General features: G+C 42.7%; 1 protein-coding gene across 1 annotated transcript in view; it reads left to right on the top strand.

Annotated features, from left to right (window-relative positions):
- Window positions 1–19,606: 19,606 nt before the first annotated feature.
- reck (reversion-inducing-cysteine-rich protein with kazal motifs) overlaps window positions 19,607–21,963 on the top strand; it is a 58,638-nt gene continuing 56,281 nt past the window's right edge. Inside the window, exon 1 of the mRNA XM_068709595.1 lies at window positions 19,607–19,795. Coding sequence (XP_068565696.1) covers window positions 19,723–19,795 — 73 coding nt within the window. The 5' untranslated portion in view covers window positions 19,607–19,722. The remainder of the gene's footprint in view (window positions 19,796–21,963) is intronic.

The following is a 21,963-nucleotide window of genomic DNA, read 5'->3' as shown; positions in this document are numbered from 1 at the left end:
TGTTGACTTAGGACTTGTTAGTCTTCGCTTGGGACTTACCCATGTTGACTTAGGACTTGTTAGTCTTCACTTAGGACTTACCCATGTTGACTTAGGACTTGTTAGTCTTCACTTAGGACTTACCCATGTTGACTTAGGACTTGTTAGTCTTCACTTAGGACTTACCCATGTTGACTTAGGACTTGTTAGTCTTCGCTTGGGACTTACCCATGTTGACTTAGGACTTGTTAGTCTTCACTTAGGACTTACCCATGTTGACTTAGGACTTGTTAGTCTTCACTTAGGACTTACCCATGTTGACTTAGGACTTGTTAGTCTTCGCTTGGGACTTACCCATGTTGACTTAGGACTTGTTAGTCTTCACTTAGGACTTACCCATGTTGACTTAGGACTTGTTAGTCTTCACTTGGGACTTACCCATGTTGACTTAGGACTTGTTAGTCTTCACTTAGGACTTACCCATGTTGACTTAAGACTTGTTAGTCTTCACTTAGGACTTACCCATGTTGACTTAAGACTTGTTAGTCTTCACTTAGGACTTACCCATGTTGACTTAGGACTTGTTAGTCTTCACTTAGGACTTACCCATGTTGACTTAGGACTTGTTAGTCTTCGCTTGGGACTTACCCATGTTGACTTAGGACTTGTTAGTCTTCACTTAGGACTTACCCATGTTGACTTAGGACTTGTTAGTCTTCACTTAGGACTTACCCATGTTGACTTAGGACTTGTTAGTCTTCGCTTGGGACTTACCCATGTTGACTTAGGACTTGTTAGTCTTCACTTAGGACTTACCCATGTTGACTTAGGACTTGTTAGTCTTCACTTAGGACTTACCCATGTTGACTTAGGACTTGTTAGTCTTCGCTTGGGACTTACCCATGTTGACTTAGGACTTGTTAGTCTTCACTTGGGACTTACCCATGTTGACTTAGGACTTGTTAGTCTTCACTTAGGACTTACCCATGTTGACTTAGGACTTGTTAGTCTTCGCTTGGGACTTACCCATGTTGACTTAGGACTTGTTAGTCTTCACTTGGGACTTACCCATGTTGACTTAGGACTTGTTAGTCTTCACTTGGGACTTACCCATGTTGACTTAGGACTTGTTAGTCTTCACTTGGGACTTACCCATGTTGACTTAGGACTTGTTAGTCTTCACTTAGGACTTACCCATGTTGACTTAAGACATATTAGTCTTCACTTAGGACTTACCCGTGTTGACTTAGGACTTGTTGATCTTTACTTGGGACTAAACTCAGGTGAATTCAGACTGCACCGACGCTAAACTTTGGCACTGAATATGAATCTTGCATTCTATTGAATATGAACATAATTCCAAGGGATACTTGTCTGGCAAGATGCAATTAAGCACATGAACTGTGCATCAGGATGTGACAGCAGCAATTCTGATTAAACAACAAAAACAATTCCAAAGTGGAAATCCTCACAGAAAACACTCAAGTTTAAATGTTTTGGTACAGACAAAGGGTATTGTTCACAACCTCCGATGTTGATGAGTGTATCTCCGTCATAGGCCATACATGCTCCAGTAATAACAAAGAAATGTTTGAATTAGCGAAAATGATGGGAGCTACTGGTCACCGCATCTACTGTAGGTTACGTAATGTCACCTGATCAGGCGTATATATAGGTATATATGTATATATATATCTTGCTGTGTGGAACCAGTCTGTAAACTCAGTGGGATCTAGTTGAAGGATAACAGGCCTGATTCTAGCCTGTATCGCAGACTTTGTTTCTGCATGCTTTGTGCCCCTGATTAATTCCAGTGAATCCACAGCTGGCACTGAGCTGTTGATGAATGTGTTATTTATTAGCTCGCTGTTTTTGAGATGTTCCCTTCCTTCAGTTTGTCTTTTCATCTGTTTTTGTTAACCCCCACACTCTGGCTGTAATCAGACACATGAGGGAACAAGCTTGTCTCCTGGAGAAACCGGATTCTGTATTTACACAGGCTGGCCCTTTAGAAAGGGCTCTGAAATACTGAAGGAGCACAATAGTGGAAGAAAATGAGTAATGGCCTGCATTTTGGCAGCGTGAATGCCAGAATTCATAAGTTTACTTGCATAGCAAGTCCAAATAGAAGTAAATGAGAGTCAAATGGGCGAACAGGAAAAGGTGCCAGGCAGGTTCAACACTGTTATTTTCAATAACGCAGCTCCCTTTATACTTAGATATGCTTCGTCTGTTCAAAGGTAACATTCATATGTCAGCCACCTTACGTTGGTGTCACAATCTTCACGACCACATTACATTGTATGTAGTCACATTTACTACGAGGAACTTTCATTTGGTGTTGATTTTGGCGGTCCTTGCAGACAAAATTGGTCGTGTTTCTGGGCACCAAACTCCCGTAGGAAAACCTCTCATTTCTCATGCTCAGTCTGCCCTGTGCAGTCTGTTCTGATTCTTCCTTGCATCCCTTTTCTCCAGCATGCCCAGCAAGACGGCCTGGGTCTCCAGCAGCGTGGTGTCGGTGTTGGCTCCCAGCGAGGACCGGAGGAGTAGCGAGGAGAAGCTCTGCCCCTGGGCGAAGAAGATGCTGCTACCGGGTGTTGAGCTGCCATCTTCCCACCGGAGCTCTGCCTACAGGTCGAAGGCGGCAGCAAAGCCAGATCTGGGTCTGTCCGAGGCGGGCTGGTCGATTGCTGGAGGCCCCTCTGGAGTCTGAGCTGAAGGAGTTTCTGGTGAAGCTGGAGGATTTCATCTGATTTAGTTCCTTTGTTATATAATACTCTAGGCTACGTTATTTATGACGTCTAGCTTTCCAATGTAAAAAGTTACTTTAGTAACTTTATACCGTTGTTAATATATCACATACTTAAGTCCTTGCTGTTGGCTTCTTGAAGAAACTATTCTAATACACACACAGTTCAACAGAACCAGGCGTCGCCATGTTTCTTTTAGTCAAGCTTGTCCAACTAACTGAGGGGGATTGAGGAACGGGTGAGCAGGTGGATGTAGGAGCGACTGGGACCTGTGGGAAAGTCTGAGGGCATCTGGTAGATGGATGGAGTCGTTCCTAAGAAATGCATGGAGACAAGGACAGAGGGGCAGACTGAAAGATACACATGCAACATTATACAAAGCACAACAACGAATGTCATCATCATTTGCTCAGGGTCTTTTTTTTTGGTGTTGATGGGTACATCCAGAATGCACAGACCAGAAACAAATAAAAAAATCACAGAAACAACAACAAAGGACAACAATGAGCAGATTGACGAAACACAAAGACAAGCTTCCTCGCTGGAGAGGCTTTGCAGCTGCCCGTTACCTCCGCCTCAGAGGAGCAGCTGTTTGAGAGCGGACAGCTTGTCATGATGAGTGACAGATGATGAGAGGGGAGGGGGGCTGGAAGGACAAATCACTTTCCCAGTTTGAGTTGATTTCAAGCTGTTACCTGATTATTTATTCAGCAATTTATTGAATTTCAATACAGTGTGGTCCTCTGTACTGCTTCTAGCTGATCCTCAATTTCTGTTATAGTTTATCAAAGTGTGTTAATCTTATTCGCAAAATATAACAGTATAAATGCAGTTGCTTCATCATTAAGTCCAGTGAACTGGGCTGAATGCTGACTTACATAACGTTGTGTTTACGCGGACATCTGATGTGACTGAAAAAACATTCCTATTGGTGTTGACAGCATGCATTTGATTTACCGCCGGTCCTAGTCACACCTCCCTTTCATAATCCACATGAACACAACTCAGATGGAAACATCAAAGCACAGTTTTCTATTGAAATACTAGTTAAAGGTTTATGAAAATGTCTCTGCTCATCCAAACCCTGCATACCTCCCACTGACCTCCACTAGAACAAAGAGAGAAAAAAGACATTTGTCTAAATCGAGTCTCTGGGTTATTTCAGGGTTAAGCCGTTCCGGCAAGGGCTTCACACCACAAACTGAGTATTTGTTCAAAATGGGATTTTTTTCTTCTGTGGTTTGGATCATCCCAGTTTTAGCTGGAAATTACAGTGTCTGTGCTGTCCGTGGAGGGTAGCCCTGAGGACCAGGGTTTGGCTGAGGAGGAATGGTGCAGCATCACAGCAACTGTTGCAATGCAACAACAATATGGGCACAGCTGTTTACCATAATTATTGTTGATTTGAGGGAAAACAAAAAAATAAAAAGGAGATGGCCACAAACCACGAGAAGAGTAGAAGACTGTCAAAGTTAGCATAATCTCTGAGCCCACTGTCACACTGTCACACTGTCTGAGGGCTCTCTCTCTCGCCGTCATTTTTATGCACACTTTCCGTTAAGTCTGCATTTCTTGAGACTATGCCTGAGGGAATTACCCACAATTCATAGGTTTGTGACATTAAACACTTAAAAAAAGGCATTAAAAAGAGGTTGGAAGCGGGTGTCGTCAAGGTGATGTGATATGTCGATGTGATATGTCGCCACAAAGTGCTGACTCATTTCTGTTTGTATTTTATCATTTCACCAGTTAGTTTAGACCCTGAGGGTTCAGGGCTTCAGACATTACGGGGGGGACATAAATCATAAATCATCTTCAGACAGTAGCCGGTGGGTTCCCAGATTGCATTTCAGCCAATGTGATCCGCCTCTTTTCCTCTCCACACAGACTATTTACCTGCATGCAACCAAAGCCCGCTCAAACGTGATTGGTGAATACCATTCAGACAACAAACAAACTACAAACGCAAACCAAAAGACTTCCGATATCAAAAATCTTGTCCTGCATATTCTGAATTCCTGCAGATGTCTCTATACAGATGAATGTAAGGGTTGCAGATACAGCCGCTTGCAGAAAGCTGCACTAGTCAATATTTTTTATCTGAACAATGGATAACTTGTGATACATAACACATTACCAACTCTGCAGGTCCCTCAGAGACTTTTAACATCTTTCAGCTCAATTCCTTAGTTTTACGGCCGTAACAGTCAGCTGCTTTCATCAAACAAGCTCTGATAAAGCCACTGGACACCACAGCACACTACACACAGAAGCTAAGCTAAGCTAAGCTAATGAAAATGAGCTAACGTTTGGCAGCTGAAGGGCCACGTACATTTTCCTCAGAGAAGGAGATGAAGAGAGAGCGAGCGTCGGACTCACTCTGTTAGGTGAACACAGACTCGACTCCAGATGAATGGCGATGTTGCTTCGAGGCTGCAACTTGTACAAACAGACAAAATTACACAAATTTCTCTTAATGACTCAAAGTGAATTCCGCAGTCAAGGAGTTTTATTGCAGTCAAAAAGTGATCGTGAAAGTCACCTCCTAAATTGGGCAACCGTTCCAGAAGCAAGACATAAATACAACAGGCATTCATCTTGTACCATCCACAATCTACACACCGCACTATTAACTTAGATTGTTTTCCACTAAGACGTGCATCCAGCTGTGTCCACCATATTTATGCAGTAGCAGGGTAAATATAGCCACATCCAGAGCAGAGAACTGGTAATTGTGGCCTCAAAAGTGTCTTTTTATAGATGTTTTTCAAACAGAGGGTAAGGACTCTGCGGCTAGATGTACTATTTGCTACACTGGATATGTCTAACAGACAGGCTGCTGATGTCATCTGCTATGATAAAGCTGAACCAGTATAGTAGGTTGAGGGCTGCCACAAATCAATTTTAGTTAGCTCTCTGGAAAAACGCGTTACTTGATATACGCTACATCTAAAATACATCATCTGTAGTGACCAGATACACACATGTTTTTGAGAAACCTAGCATGTGACGTTTCCCCAGAGAGACATTACGAGCTACAAGTCACCTTCGATCAGTTTAGAATACAGACTCACCTGTGTTTAGTATCTACGGCAGCCATCGGCTTAAGTTGAGCAACCACGGAGGCATATGGCTGAAAGTCAGCAGTTAACACGGTCACTCGTTAATCTGAGACACCTGCTGCTCTGTAAATCAAATTATTATGTATGTACCGTGGTACATTTACTCAAGTACTGGAGTTATTATACTGTATGTATTTCCATTAGAAATGGGCCTTTCTGCACAATGAGTACTTTTACTTTTGGTACTTTACATGTGTTTTGACGCTGGTACTTTTACTTGAGTAAGACTTTGAATGCAGGACTTTCACTTGTAACAGAGTATGTTTAAACTGTAGTATTTATACTTTTCCTGAAGTAAAAGATCTGAGTACTTCTTCCACCGCTGCTAGCTGCTGATGGTTTGAAACATGCATGTGCAAGATGCTGGTGCCATGAAGATTCAGACTGCATTGAAGTGAGAGGGGAGAAACCACAACGTTACTCTAGAAAGAAAACAATGTGAAATACAATTTCACAAGAGGTTAGGGTGCCATTAGTCGGGGACACGGTCAACACCGGCCCTGTGCATGCACCGACTTATCGAATGAGCAGGTTAACCACCACCTCCAGCTTTTTGAAGCCATCGCTGGTGTAACAGTTGATAGTTTTCTCTCTGAAAACAGCCTCTGATCCCAGCAGTCGCCTCGGTACGAATGAGGGCCATGTGTGTGTACATATGTGCAGCCCACATTGCTGTTTTTTGTAGTGCTGCACGCACATGTAAGGAGGTATTTATTAAGCGTGCATACCACACACACACACCAGCAGATGTGGGCCTCAGAACGTTCACTCCTTCCACATGATGTTCAGTACGTCAGGAGAGTCTAGATGGGTTGGAAAGCAGCCATTAAACCCTTTCTTGAAACCAGTCAGACGTAAGCTGTGGCTTAAGGTCTGTCTTAACTAGTAGACCATAAAGAGATGTTACACAGGATTTACAATTAGGCCTAACACATTTGGGATTACAAAGGTGAGCCACAAAGGAAAGAGGGCCAGCGGGGGGAGCCAAATCAAAGAAATGAATACAACAGACGAAACATCCTTTTATTTCGAATTTGAACAAACTTTCCCAAAATACTGAAGTTAAAACATAACCTGGGCTGCCTGGCTACTAAAGGAGGCAACCACCTCTGTGAAGTGCATTATATATTCAACGATTCCTGATCGTAAAGTGCTCAGTGCAGTGTGTGAATAAACAATCTGGTCTATGGCAACTCAGTGTCAAAATTCGTCAAGAAGATTGAAATCTGAGTTAACAACGATTTTAAAGTAAAGACTGACTTTAAGCTGTTACTTTGTATTATACTTTTGGCGGTCCCTGTAGTGTTTCGGACCTCTCGTTTTACTGCAGCAGGGGTCTGACAGTCTGCCCCGCTCAGTCCTGGTTCTGGTTCTCCCGAGGCTCCCTTCCCTGCAGCCGACCCAGCAGCACTGCCTGGGTGTCCAGCAGCAGTGGCGTCGGCGTCGGCGTCGGCTCTCAGCGGGGACCGGTGGAGCAGCGAGGGGAAGCTCTCCACCTCTGGTTGCTGCTGGAGGCCTCACTGGAGTCCAAGCTCAAGGAGTTTCTGGTTCGTTGTGTTTTGCACAAAGTCGGACCTGGTGGCACCGATGACCAGCATCAAGAATAAATACATAGAAATGGTGATGGCATAAAGGCAGAGACTCTACTCTAGCAGCTGTTTTAGAGTAAATGTAGAAATGATTTGGCATTTCTTCTTGATTTCTAATGTCATTGTGTCCAGTTAATAATTTACTTCATATAAATGTATTGATGTGTTCATATCTTTGTTGTTACAAGGTTACAATAGTACTTACATGAATGCCTGTATTAACTGTAAAGACAGAACATGTGTTGTACATGCAACATGCAAGTGTGTTCATGACAACCAGAGCAGCCCGGTCTCCCCTCAGGGCATGCAATAATGCATTCTGTCAGGGTTTCATTTTACACCATGTAGTCTGTATTGACCGTAAACACACATGTGTGAATATGCTCAGATCAAGTGACGTAGTGTAAAAATGTGAGAAAGACTTTGACTGGCTGGTGGAAACAAACGAACGAACACAGGACTTCTAACCAGGAGACCTGAGTTCTGGTGTAGTTCACTTATTTTAAAGTTAGTGGTGTGTTTCCTGTACTTATGTTACATTGTTTACGTTTTACTTTTTTTTTTAGCTCAAACATGATGTTTTTCCTAAAAACCTTACTAAGTGGTTTTGTGGCCCAAACCTCACTACGGCCATTTGACGATAACAACGTGGCTTCAAATGCGTCATCATGACTCGCTCAATGTGGTGCTGTTCCTATGCCTTCCCATGAGATCAGGTCGACCGGAGAGAGACGCTGTGTTTACTGTCATTCAAAGTTGCAGCAGTGAGGATGGATGTGTTTTTGAGCCCACTGGTTTCAATGGTCTGGATACAATGGTCCAATCCACGAGGAGGACCCCTGCTGCTGCTGAAAGGACCGGTCACCAGTCCAAACAGCACTGATATGATACGATGTACAGGATTCTCTTTACAGCATCATGTAGAGACATTCTCCTGGAGAAACCCCTGGACTTATTTGAAGTCATATTTATGTTTTGTACACGTAGACCACAGTGTTGACTGTAAAAGGTTCAAAGCCGAATCTACTTTTCTTTATCATCATAAAGATATAAAGATTCATCTGAACTCTATGTTGTGAATAAAAGGTTGGAACACGTCTCTTTTGGGAGATGGATGCAAGATTAATTTATTGTTTGGACTCATCAGGCTGCCTTATAAACACACACACACACACACACACACACACACACACACACACACACACACACACACACACAAACATGTCGGCAAATTGAGCCAGATCTGATTTGTGCTTGTTTTTCTCTGGGATCAGTTTAATGTTAACTGACAGGGCCCACAAAGAGGAGAGGCCAGTTGCGTTTCTGTTCTCAGTTAATATAAAATGTGGTTTGAATTTTTTTCATGGCTTTCATGAGCCTGTGGTGTTTTCAACCAAGCCTGGTAAAAAAAAGAAAGACTTTTGACTGGCTTGATATTATAGCTGGGTACATAACAACATAGTCAGGCATCCTGGTGTTAGATTAAGGCGTGAGCTCACCTCCGGTGATGTCACAGCAGGTGTTCAGCTGATGGAAACTACCTGCTGTGACATCGCTGATTGGCCTGTTGCCAGAAGTGCAGCATGCTGGGTTTAATGTTGTGCTCTTTGTGATTCAGCTGTGATCAAAGTTAAACTGTCGTTTGGGATCTGAGGGACTTTTAATGTAAGATAGCATGTGTTTGTAACCTTTACTTTATTGATGTCTTTGTTGAATTGCGACGCTAATGTGTGTTGAGATGCCAAGTACCATGAGCTGAAGTTCCTCTAATGACCACTAGTAGCACTAGAGGCAGACATATGCACTGCAACCAGGCAGCAACCACCGGTTCTGCAGAGTGAAGCCAATGCGTGTCTTAAAACTTGCATTCTCTCTAGTGACCAGCAGGGGGCGACTCCTCTGGTTGTATTTAAGTCTATGATAAAGTGACTCTACTTCTCTCTTGATTTATTCCCTCAGTAAACATTGTAAACATGAGTTTATGGTCTCAATCTCTAGTTTACAGTCTTCTTCACTACAGCATGATGTTCATTTAGTACATTATGGTGAACTGGCTAAGTGACCACGGTGTAATCCGCTCAAGGGGCCGTTTGCTTGCCGTGTTTTTTGCGCCCTGAAATCCATAGTTGTCGATGTAGACACGTGAAAGGCAGGAGGTGTGTTCCCAAGGGCCCTTTTTTTTTCAGGCCCCAAATAAAGATATTTCAACTCAATCAGAGCTGGAAGATATCTTTTCTTCCTTCTGTAAATATCAGTCTACGGTAAATATATAAAGGAGAAGTCACTCTCACACTCACACTACCTGGAGCTTTACTATCTGCCCTACGTACTATTTTACTTACGTCACCCTTTCTGTCTAATGAAGTCACAGCATTCGGTTGAAAGGTCACAAAAACAGGTCAAGCAGTAAAGCCACTGTGGGGGATTTACTGTGCTGGAAATTCATTCATTTTTGTTTTGACTTTGTATACTTTAGTCTGAGGCCTTCTTCTAAATTACTGCAACTTTATCATTATCATCGTCGCAGCGCACAGGTTTTGGTTGCTTTGTAACAGCAGGTTCGACAGACACATAACACTCCCAAGCACCTTGGATAAACAGCTCATAAGTAATATTTTTCACCAAAAATGTACATCGCATTAGCAAATTTGTTTCTAATTTTCTCTCACTGTGATTATTTGAAAATGATGGTTTGATTAAATAGATATTTAGATTGAAGTAAAAGTATGTACTGTGGTTCATCCTCTACTTTCACTTACAGGTGCGTCATCCGTCACACACTGCAGTGATTAAAGTAAGAAAGACGTGTTCCATTCTCCTGAGCCGAGTATAAAGAAAGATTGTCAGATGATTTTGCCAGGAGAGACCTCCCAGACATCAAACTTTACATCAGGAAACGTAAAGACCTTCATCAACAGCCAACAGCCTGTGGCGGAGCTTCTTATTAACCATGGGGGTTGGAATGCCATGTTGAGCTGCTTCAAATGCAGGTGAGCCAGCGTGAAGCTTGCATATCAATAATATTTCATATGTTTCAACGTAAAAATGAAGGAAGCAGTTTGAAGATATTATCCATAATCCATTTGGAGCTCCCTTCTTTCTCCAGCTAATTGCTGAGGTCATGAGAATTTGGAGTGCTATGAACAGGACCATGGTGGGACAGACCTTCAGCCTTGCAGGGCCGAAGCTAACTTGAGAATTTAGGGGCTTCAGAAATGAGGGGGGAGTTTAAAACAATAGTGGATAGTCTTCAGCAGGGGTCTCCACAGTTTTCTCCTTCACCTGGTTAACATTAGGATTTGAAACAAAACCAAACTACATTGTTATGTTTAGTAAAAGATCATGATTCTGCTTTGAAAAACTAAATATAAGTACAGTTACGGACGTAAATTCAAATAAGTCAACGATTAATTTTGGTTTCATGCGGGACATGAACAGCAGCCTCCTGGGTGAGAGTCCCATGTTGACCCACCCATTGAATATTGGATACATTTGTCAGGGCGGAAAAAACACGAGTCCAACTGCATAATAAAATTGCTGCATGTCTGCTGGATGTGTACATATATATGTGTTATCACAAAAGCCATGTGGTGAGCCACCATCTGCCCGCAGACGTGTCTTTATACATCTATGGCCACAGACTCATTGACGTTTGTAATCCAAAATGGCGGCAGGACTATCGTTGCTCCATCTAGCAGCGGCTTACAGAAAAAGCAAAAAGAGTTTTGTCTCTTTGCTCCTACTCTTTCAGTTAAGTGATTGGTACTGTCCAGTCGCGGTGATGAATCCAGCTTCAATATTTGCCCTCCAGCAAAAAGTGTCACATGGCTGCAAAGTTGGATGATAAGTCGTCTGTGCGTTCGTCACTATGAGTGACACCTTTCACAATACACATTTGATGAAGTGTTTACATCAAATATTGATTGAACTACATTCAGCTTCTTCCATTTTGTTGCTTTCACTTGAGAATGTACCCATGTTTCTTTATGTATTTATGAGGACATTTGCTCATCTGAGTATAGAACTACTACAACACACACACACACACACACACACACACACACACACACACAGTGCTCTCAGCTGAGTGGGCCACAGGTGGCTCATGTTATTTTCCTTCACTCTACATTTAATAGCACTATGAGTCAAACCCAGCGCCTGGAAACCAAGCACACAGTTCAATAGTAAAGGGTGATTTACTGGCTAACAATAGCAAAGCATATGTTCCTGTTTCCCATCAATCATGGCTGACACCAAAACACTGACGGAGCCTCCTCTTTCTCTCCTTCTGTCACTCACACTTTCCAATGCACCCTGTAGATTTGACTCAGTGTCTATGCGTGCGTGTGCGCCACTTCAACCACGGAGTATGAACACATCCTCTACACGAGCAGCTAGTGTGAACTTGACAGGTGTTGTTTGCTTTGGTTTCCATTCAAACCTTCACTGTAACCCAGGCCTGAGTCTTTGTGGGTGTATGTGTGTGTCCACACATGGACAGGTGGTGAAAGACCATGCAATGCTGCCTGAGGGACATAGAAGAAAGGATAGCGCTGAGGTTGTTTGCACACACACCTTGGATACCGCATAGGTGGGACTGGAGGCCCCACACACCCACACGAGGGGTCTCTCTGTTGGACAGGCGGAGAATATAGGTCCAACATGCCTTCACTAGTTAAAATACCGTAATGGGTAGTGTTGAAGTGTTTTTAACACATTACAATAAGTACTAATGGAGGGCTTTCAGCTGATGAACACACCCTTTTTGTGCCGGCGTCATGATTATGTCACAGCGTTAGCGAGAGGCAAAACAAACTGAAAGCATACACGACTCACCTAAGAGTGGCTAGAGTTACACATCAAAAATCACTTCCACAACTTCCAACCTGAGACTGTATTGCATATATTGAGATGACGAACTGATTCCAGGCTCTCGCGAGCTACAATATCGGCGAAGCGTTTTAGAGATGCCAAGAAATATTTTGCTAATAGTTTAGCTTAGCCTTCTGCTAACCTCAGCTGTCACGTGGCTGCTGAGGGATGGAGAGAATATGTTGCTAATAGGCTAAACTATTGGAGAGATGGAGATAAAACGTTGCTAATAGGCTAAACTATTAGAGAGATGGAGAGAAAATGTTGCTTACAGGCTAAACTGTTAGAGAGATGGAGAGAAAATGTTGCTAATAGGCTAAACTATTAGAGAGATGGAGAGGAAATGTTGCTAATAGCCATCTGCTAACCGTAGCCGCTGCGGTGAGGCTTTCGCTGCAGCAGAAGCATTGAGCAACATTTATTCTGAATTATTCTGAACTATTCTGATCTGCTAAATATGTGAGCGAGTGTTGTCTGTCGGTGAGCTACAGCCAACGAGAGCACATGATACGGGTTGAGGGGAAACCTGAGGGAGGAGCCGTCAGCAACTGTGGCCCCGTTCAGTGTGAACAGTGTTAAAATGACGTGCCGGCACCACGGAAACAATGAAACGGTTTAGGGAACAGAACATATGTTAGATTTATTTGATTTCATGTTTAACAAATCTGCGCTTTTAGCAGCTAAAAAGGGCAATTTTTGGTGGAGTCACAAACACAACTCCAACTGTTTAGATGTATAAATAAGCAACTGTATGTTGCCCCAACATCAGACATAATTAAACACAATACACTGATAACACAGTAATGAACCATACTGTACTGGAAGCAAACCAACACTGGATTTCTAAGGCCAATATCAATACTTGAGTTTAAAACGTATGCTAATGCTATGTCAATTTCTTTTTTACATAAACACATAACCTAAAATGCGTAATAATGACACACGGAACTATAGTGCTATTTCTACGCCTTTCCGTGAGATAGGGTTGATTTATCGTAGAGGAACACATCGCATCCTTCTTCAATTATTCATGACTTAACTGGTTGTAGCTCTGCCACCTCCCTCGGCGTCACAGATAGTGGTGGTGTGAGAGAGCAGGAATGATCGGAGCTGCACACCTTAGACCACATGAACCTCCTCCAAGTAATATATCATATTCTTCATTTCAAAAGCGGACATCATTGGATCTTAGTATAAGGCTGATATTGGCTGCATACACACACGTACACACACACACACACACTCCCAGGCGGACATCTGTAAAGCTGTGTAATAACTGAAATAAACATCTGCTTGGCGGAGACAAAGATGGACCTAATGGAAAACAACAACACTGAACTGATCATGGTGCCTAACTACATCTGCCATGACAATGGAGCTTTATGCTGAAGCTGGGAGCCAGTTGGCCAATCTGTGGCGGATGGAGCCTCAGGGTTTGTACTGTAGCTCTGGCTGCAAACAAGAGACTCTCTCTTCAACAGACACTTTATTCTTCCAGCCCGCTGGTCAATGAGCTGCTGCCGTGGGCAGATGTATGTGTGAGTGTGTGTGTGTGTGTGTGTGTGTGTGTGTGTGTGTGTGTGTGTGTGTGTGTGTGTGTGTGTGTGTGTGTGTGTGTGCTCGCATTCTGTTTCTAGCGATTTTTTTTTTTAATCGGTGGGAAATACAGGATATTGGCAAATAAATACGGCGCTCCAGATTACATGCAATGTAGCAAAGACTCCAATGCAAGGAATTCAAATTGAATCTTCAAAGCAAATAGCCAGTGGTGTGAAGTGATGGTAGTGGTGGCACAGCATCAACGGAGGGAAATGCCTGTTCTAAATTATTTTAAAACTCTTGCCAAACCCAACGATGTTGTAGTAGAACAATTCACAGATGGCTCCGGGCTTAAATGAGCCACGTCCTCCTCCACCCAACCTTAAAGCAACGATGGACAGGCAGCTTCCATTTGAAGCAGATTCATTTGGCTGGGCGTCAGGGGAGGGTCATGGACTCTGCCACCAGGACACCACCATCAAGACCACAGCGCTCCAGACAGGCCAGTGACGTGGAACTATGGGCAGTCGGGACTTGGTGACATCTAGGACCTGAAGGATTTAATCATTTCAGCACGTATAGCTGGGGAGTATCTCTTGCAGTAGGATTACAAAATTGTATAAATGTCTCAGTTTGCAATAAGGACGAAGGTTACAAACAGCAGGTTTTAATATAAAAGATTATAATCGTTTGTGGTGGTATGTAATAAAATATGTAATAAAATAGAATACTACTCCTAATAATCACCTCTTGATCATTTTTGACTCCCTTTCTATCTCTGACAGGGGCTTTACTTCAATATAAACTCACTTGATTCAATTAAGTTATTATGGGAGACAGATTTGGGGGAGGAAATACAGGGTGAGATTTGGGAAGGGTACAGTTTTGTCTATAAGAGTGTCTCCCTGACCTGTGACAGGCTCTGGCTCTGTCCATCCCTGTTGGACTTCTGGACAATGATTTTTCATACTGGGCCGAAAGCTTGATCTTGACCCTTTCAGGGCTCTTTTTGGGGGGTCAGCCTCTTTACTGTCTCTCACTTTTTTAATCGATAGCTTTGAAGAGTAGCGGTACAACATTGATGTGCTGTTGAACATGCTCATGATTATGTATTGCTTGTTATTGTTCCCGGTCTTTGTTCCTTGATGACGCATTATAAAACACAATTGTACTTCATACAAATGTTTTATAATTCTGAAAAGACCCTATAAGAAAAGTAAAAAAGTGAATATGCTACAATAAATAAAGCAAGTGTTACATGTCTCATTAAAATAGGTAAAGGAATATTAAAGTGGCTAAAGGAATAATAAATGCAGTATATAAGATATTAGGGTAGAGTAGATGTGATACTCCAGTGGGTAGTAGAATACTACCTTGTCATACACAGAGTACCATGTCATATGTTTTTAGCTCAAAGGACCCAGATGACCTCAGTACATCTGTATGAATACATGATTCATTCTCCTCTCTGCTGCCAGGGGGCCCCTCACTATTCATGCCTGTCGGCGGCATGATGTAGCCACATGGGGGACAAAGCGCTGACTCCAGCCTCTGACATCCTCCTCACTCACGACCTTTGACCCGCTACAAAAGAGGGTTGTCTCCCTGGACAGAGATTTCCCTGCTGTTTGACGGCCGGGCGGCACAAAAAGCAGCCTGGTCCTGTTGACAGGGCATGAAGAGGGACAATGAGGGGACAGACTGGGAGCCCCCCCCCCACACACACACACACACACACACACACACACATACACACACACACACACACACACACACACACTGGAAAACAACACTTCCTGTCACTGGATGGGTATATTGGTAAACCGCCATATCCGTCTTACCTGAATGGTTATCTTCTCATTTCAACTCATGGTCCACTTACCGACTTTTGTTTCCAGAGCATTCGACCACACTTCATGGTCTTCACCGGTGGAAGGGGTTTGTTCAGTTGTCATGAGGTGTGTTCAGTTGTCACGGATGGTTTTGTGGTAGGATGTGAATGACTGTTATCAAGTTCCATTCTTAGGTCATGTGATGGCAGCTCCATGCAGCAATAGAGACGGTGAGATGTGGTCGAAAGCTCATGAACATAGATAATAAGTGGACCATGAGAAACTTATTATCAAGACAGTACCTTTGCAGTTCATTGTCCTGTATAACGCTGAAGCCTGTGCTTGAACTAGGGATGCACACATCCGACTTCTCCAGTCCCGATACCGATGGCGATACCTGGGCTTTCAGAAGTGGAAATGACTGGGATCGTTCATTTATTTGTCATCAAGCTTGACTTAAACATTACTTTGTAAAACTAAATTTTACAAAGACTTTCATGGAGATAAATGTAGTGGATTGGTAGTAATTATGAAAGTATCCCATAACATATATTGTTGGAATTAGAATTATTCTTTTTGCCTTGCTGCTTTGCAATTTCACCTTATCTTAAGGTGTTTTCATATTCACAGCGAGCTGCATGTTTGCACTTGTTACCAAGCACAATATCACTCTCTTAGCAGTGGTTCCCAACCTCTGGGTCACAACAACCCAATGGGCCGCAAGATAAATCTAAGGGGTCAACAAGACAACAACAAAAAAGATTTCTCTAACACAAATTAGGTTAAATTTTTCAGACGGATGAGTTTTTTCATATAAAGTATACAAGTTTGCAAATGCTACATCCTCAGGCTTCTAAAAAGTGTTCAAATAAGACAAAGATAATCACTCTATAGTTGACCTGGTCACAACTTGAGCCCCTTCACCACCGGACAAAAAAAACACACGAACATCTGGCTTTTGTTTTCACAATCAGCATCCATTTACCCGGACAAATGACTCGGCTGCAGTGTCAGGTATTCATCTGCTCCTGCTCCAATGGCCAGAGATGGAAACATGACACCCGGGTGACGCGCTAATTTTCCACACAACCCTATATCTGACGCACATTGAAAATAATAAATATAATCAACAGGGATTATCAGAATTATTACAATGCATTCACATGTAAAACATACAATTATTAGGCTCTCCTCAAAGCCACCAGACTCCCGTCACACAACTGTCTTTCCACTGTTCCAACTATCACCAACTCTGGTTTGACAGTTTGTAACAGAGACTGAAAAAGTTAAAGATATAAAAATAAGTAAAACGTAAAAAAAAAAAAGTTGCCAACGACAAAATCACAGTCTATAATCCAATGGGCGATGTCATGATAACTACGTCCACCTCTTATGTACAGTCTATGAGACAAATGCAAAGTGTGATTTAGGGTCCCAAGCCAAAAGGTCACTGCCTGAAAAGATCAATAGTATCACAAACCACCTCTATTACATTTTTCACTTGGCAATATTTCATTTGTTGTGTGATTTAACCATTATACATAATCACACGTCTTAATTCGTTACAGATCTAAAGATATGTTTGCATATGTTATTTGAAGTCCAGCAATCGTTACAGTGGCATGCAGCCAACATGCAGGGAAGGTGGAGACAGGAACACACGGATCAGCTGATGCATCCACGGCTGTGAAATGTTCCTGGAATGTCTCGTGGTCCATCGTTGACAGGAGCTCTGTGCCTGTGTGTGGTGACTGTGCTGTCTCGCTGTGAAACAATGCCAAATGAACAGAAGCTGTTTTGTATGTATCGAAGTGACATTCATACAGATTGAGTACTTTGTCTCTGTGTATTTCCTCTGGGTGTTCTAGATTCCAGACATGCAGGTTTTTTTAATTGGAGACTTGACATTGACTATAAGTCCAGCCGGGGAACGGCAACGCCCAATTCAGAAAAGTGAAGCCGGTACTTAAGCGCCTTGTACTTGCATTCTCTCTAGTGTCCAGCAGGGGGCGACTCCTCTGGTTGTATAGAAGTCTAGTGTAAAGTGACTCTACTTCTCTCTTGATTTATTCCCTCAGTAAACATTGTAAACATGAGTTTATGGTCTCAATCTCTAGTTTACAGTCTTCTTCAATACAGCATGATGTTCATTTAGTACATTATGCTCCATTTAGAGTCACACAGACCATAAAGCAGGATGCTTTAGGGCGGGGCTAACTTGTGATTGACAGGTCACAATCACGGCGTTGTCCGGTCTGGGAGTGGTCTGCGTCTTACGACTTTAACCCTTTCACAGTGTGTTTTCACTTCATTAAAGTTAATTGTGTGACAATTTGGTTGCCTAAAACTGTCTCCAGCTTTCAGTTGTACTTAGCTCCACCCCTTTGTGTCACTTCTGGTTGCAAAAAAAAACAACAAGACGAACAAAAACTAAGATGGCGACGGCCCAAAGTGTCAAACTTGGTGACCACTTCTTCATTCATGACGTGCACGTGTTTGGTGGTCTGTGTGTTAAAGGAGCTCAGTGGACTAGCAGTCTTAAACGTTCCCTTTATTTGAATCATCACGTACATTACATACATGAAATCTGCATTCCACCCATCCTTAGCGTCAGGAGCAGTGAGCTGCTGTGAAGACTTAACCCTAACCCTCACTCAAGTACAGGAGGAGCCGGGGATCGAACCGCTCTATCCACCGAGCCACATTTCTTCCATTGCATTCTGGGATAGATTCCAGTTCCCCTGTGACTGTGGATGGGACTAAGTGCATATGGAAAATTAATGAATCACCGTTTAGGTTGTTTTTTTCTTGATTGAATCTAAAGTCAGTAATTGCTACAAAACTAAGCTTTTGTTTTTTTTTCTCTGTCCCATCCTTTGTCTTGTACCCTTTTTAACACAAAGGGTTGAATTAATAAATCAATTAATTAGAATAAAACTTGAAAAAATAACATCTTAATAAATATTAATATTATTTATTTTTGTTCTTAGATTTTGGAGTTCACAGTGAACATGTAGAGTCCCCTGCTGGTAGATTATTATTATTTTTCTAATATTTTCGCAGTCTTTTCTTTTGTTGACTGTTAAGAAAAAGTCATTTTTCCTTTTGTACTACTTCCTTTTGTGATATTTAAGTATTCATGGACACGATAATGACGGCCATAATTTTAATCTTCTCTATATATTTGGTTTGATATTTGGTCTGACTCATCGCATACTGTAACTATGCTTATTAGACACTATGTGCAATCTCCTAGAGCGGTCATTCTACTAATTTGTTCTGCCAAAAGAGATTTTGAGGGAAGCGTAATTGCGGCCTTGGATTGTGTTGAGTGGGAAGCTGATGTTTTCAGTGTTGGGTGGACGGTGGATGTACAAATGCAGACCATCATTTACAGAAACACTAAAAAAAAAGGCACCTCATGATTTAGTTGCCCCGAGCACAAGAGCAGATATGGCAGAAAAAATACAAATCGGTGAACATGCTGCAGTTATGTTCTGCATGAACAAGTTCATTAAAAATGTCTCCTTGTTAAGTTGATGACAAACATAATTCTCTAATTCGTTTTTAACATGTTTGGAGCCTCGTGTTGTTGTGAGCTACAGAGACATTTAAACAAATATTTTAAGTTATATTCAAACTTTTTTCTTAAGTCTTTGATTTGTGTTTTTATGTGGTAAAACTTTTTACGCTGCCATCTTGGACAGGACATATTATAAAAGCAGTCTATTTATGGTGTTTAAAACCCTCAGTCTTATATTCTTACATCTGTTTGAATCTAATGAGTACGAATGAAGAATGAACTGTGTGGATCTGTATCAACAAGCCTGAAGGGTGGTGGTCACCGTTAACCGGCCTCGTCCCACGTTCTGCGCATGTCCTCTGCGGTCCACACACTAAACTGGAAGCTGTGGAGAGAGAGACAGAGAGAGACAGAGAGAGAGAGAGAGAGTTAACAGGGGATTCATGGAGCATGTCACAGCGCCAGTGTTTTCTATGTCTTCTTGTCCACGATGCCCTTTAGGATTTCAATAAGATGCGTGTGTGTTTCCAGATCATCAGTTTCTTCCTCGCCGTCAACTTTTACTGCCAGCCTCTCCGAGCTCAGGGTGAGTCCGCCCCGTGTCTGTGCTTTCAGCTGTATGTCATGTGTCCATTATACCGTCTGCGTCTCTAATGCAATCTGGTTAACTTGCTGAAAAATGACAGAACGGTGTATAATTCCAGCCTAAAGCCATCTGTCGTTCGCGCCCCGCAGGTCGGGAACGAAACTTGTTGATCCACTGACAGCTGCCATCCCGTTAGCCCGACATTTCGCTCGTAATGTAGTCGTGAGAACTTCACGCCAAACTCCATTCACCCATCGTACAATGTGACATTGTCGTGCTTATTAGTGAAGTTGAACACCCCGCTTACTGGTCGTCGCGAACGTCTTCTGAATCACAAAAGTCCTCCGGTAAATTCGGGCAACAAAATGTACAGAAACCTGCACTTCTTTTCAATAAAAGGTCTACATTGTATCTGGTAGTACACAGCGCTATAGCTACCGCCCACCACGGAGCGTCTAGGTGTGAATTGACTGTGGAAATAACGGGGGAAACAATAGTAAAAGTTGTGATTTAATTGTATTCAGTGTATTTATTGAACGCCGACTTAAAGCGTGTGTCTGTGATTTTATCTTCAGGGTTTTGGTGGTGATGTTTGCACCTTTTGCAGAAAAGCAAAGCGACGATACCTTGAGTTAATCCAGATTGTCGGAGAACGCGACGTATCGGGTTAGCATCCTGTGTAGCGTTTTCTGTCAAACAGGGAAATCTTTTTGGACGAGCCTTTGAAGTTTTCGGCAAAACTATGGCGTAGTTATTACGCGCGTCCCCCGCTGGGTTTCTCTCTTTTAATGTCTGACTGCTGGGAGGCTGTACGAGTTTTGAAAGTACAGTTGCTCGGTTCCTTGTGTGACAAATAGCCGGGGATAGGAAAGAAACCGAGCTGAAACTTTGCGGATTGGGGGGGAAAAAAGTGAAACGGGACCGTTACCGCGATGGCAAACGCCATGAAGAATTTAACTCGTTTACTCCTCCTTGGTTATTAGCAAATGCACACAGCTACTAGGGTTATTTTTTAAGACATATTAAGAATCAATAGGACACATTCTTCTATCCGGCATCCCTCCCATGCCCTCAAAACGCATTTACTTTCATAAAAATCGTCAAAAAACTCCGTTACTTCCGTGAGCACTGGCAAACTTTGAGCAGAAAGTAATTTTTAATTAATACCAGGTATTGATAGGACATTTGCCACAAGGGTTTAGTTGTAAATCATGTTTCCCTAGCTTTGTTAGGGGAGAGAGACAGGAGACTGTGGGACGAAACACTGCCGGCCTTTTTCACTGGAGTCTGGCTGCTTTCAGCGCGTGTGAGCAGAATGCGTCTCTATCAGCTTCTCGAGGTGCTAATTAATTCTCTCGGACTCGTTGAGCAAGTCGGGCAAACACAGAGGTGTGTGTCGGTGCTGTTGGACAACTGGCCGTGAAAGCGCTTTCACTCGTTAATTGGCTGAGTCAACATTGAGCTGCCCCTTTGCACTTTGTTGCTACATATTTGTTGAGCCATTTGGCGAGGCGTCTCGTGAAGAGACCGTCAGCTGTTGCCACTCTTTAATATCATTTTGACTAATGTGTATCTTAGCTTGCCGTGGCTCGTGTTCTATCTGAAGGGGCTCCACACAAAGGGCAGGGTTATAAATTGGTCTGACATGCTGGCTGGTAGGTCTTTGATGTTTCAGTCCACATGGGTGCAGGATGTGGATTTGCTCTGGATAAATATAACTTTGCATCAATTTTTTTGTTGTTGCCTTCTGACACATCTGCCAGGAACATGAAAGCAGCACAGCTCTTTAGATCGTCATTTGGGGTGCACATTGTCTCCCAAAGGCTTGTGACAATAATAAAGGTCTCACAAAGTCCCCCAAAAAAAGGTGTAATAAATTACACCATGTGGGAAAGTGGTCTGCCCTTAGGAAGATAACCCCCCCCCCCCACACACACACACACACACACATTTATTTTTACATTCCATACTTCTCTACCGAAGTTTTGTGAAAACTTTGTTTCTTTCATGTTGTGATTCGGTTATGGAGGCTAGCCGTGAGAGAATGCATCTGGAACCAATTTTGCCTCCTCAAAGCAGAAGGGGAAGAGGAGGGGAAGGAGGGAAGTGAACGGCAGCCCCCTTTTCTCTCCATGTCCACTGTGAGCAGGCACGGGCCTGAGTCCCGC

The sequence above is a fragment of the Cebidichthys violaceus genome, unplaced genomic scaffold, assembly GCF_023349555.1.
Source record: "Cebidichthys violaceus isolate CVI_PGR_0920_01 unplaced genomic scaffold, fCebVio1.0.p SCAF_15, whole genome shotgun sequence".
Lineage (NCBI taxonomy): Eukaryota > Metazoa > Chordata > Actinopteri > Perciformes > Stichaeidae > Cebidichthys > Cebidichthys violaceus.
This window is presented reverse-complemented; position numbering and strand designations above follow the sequence as displayed.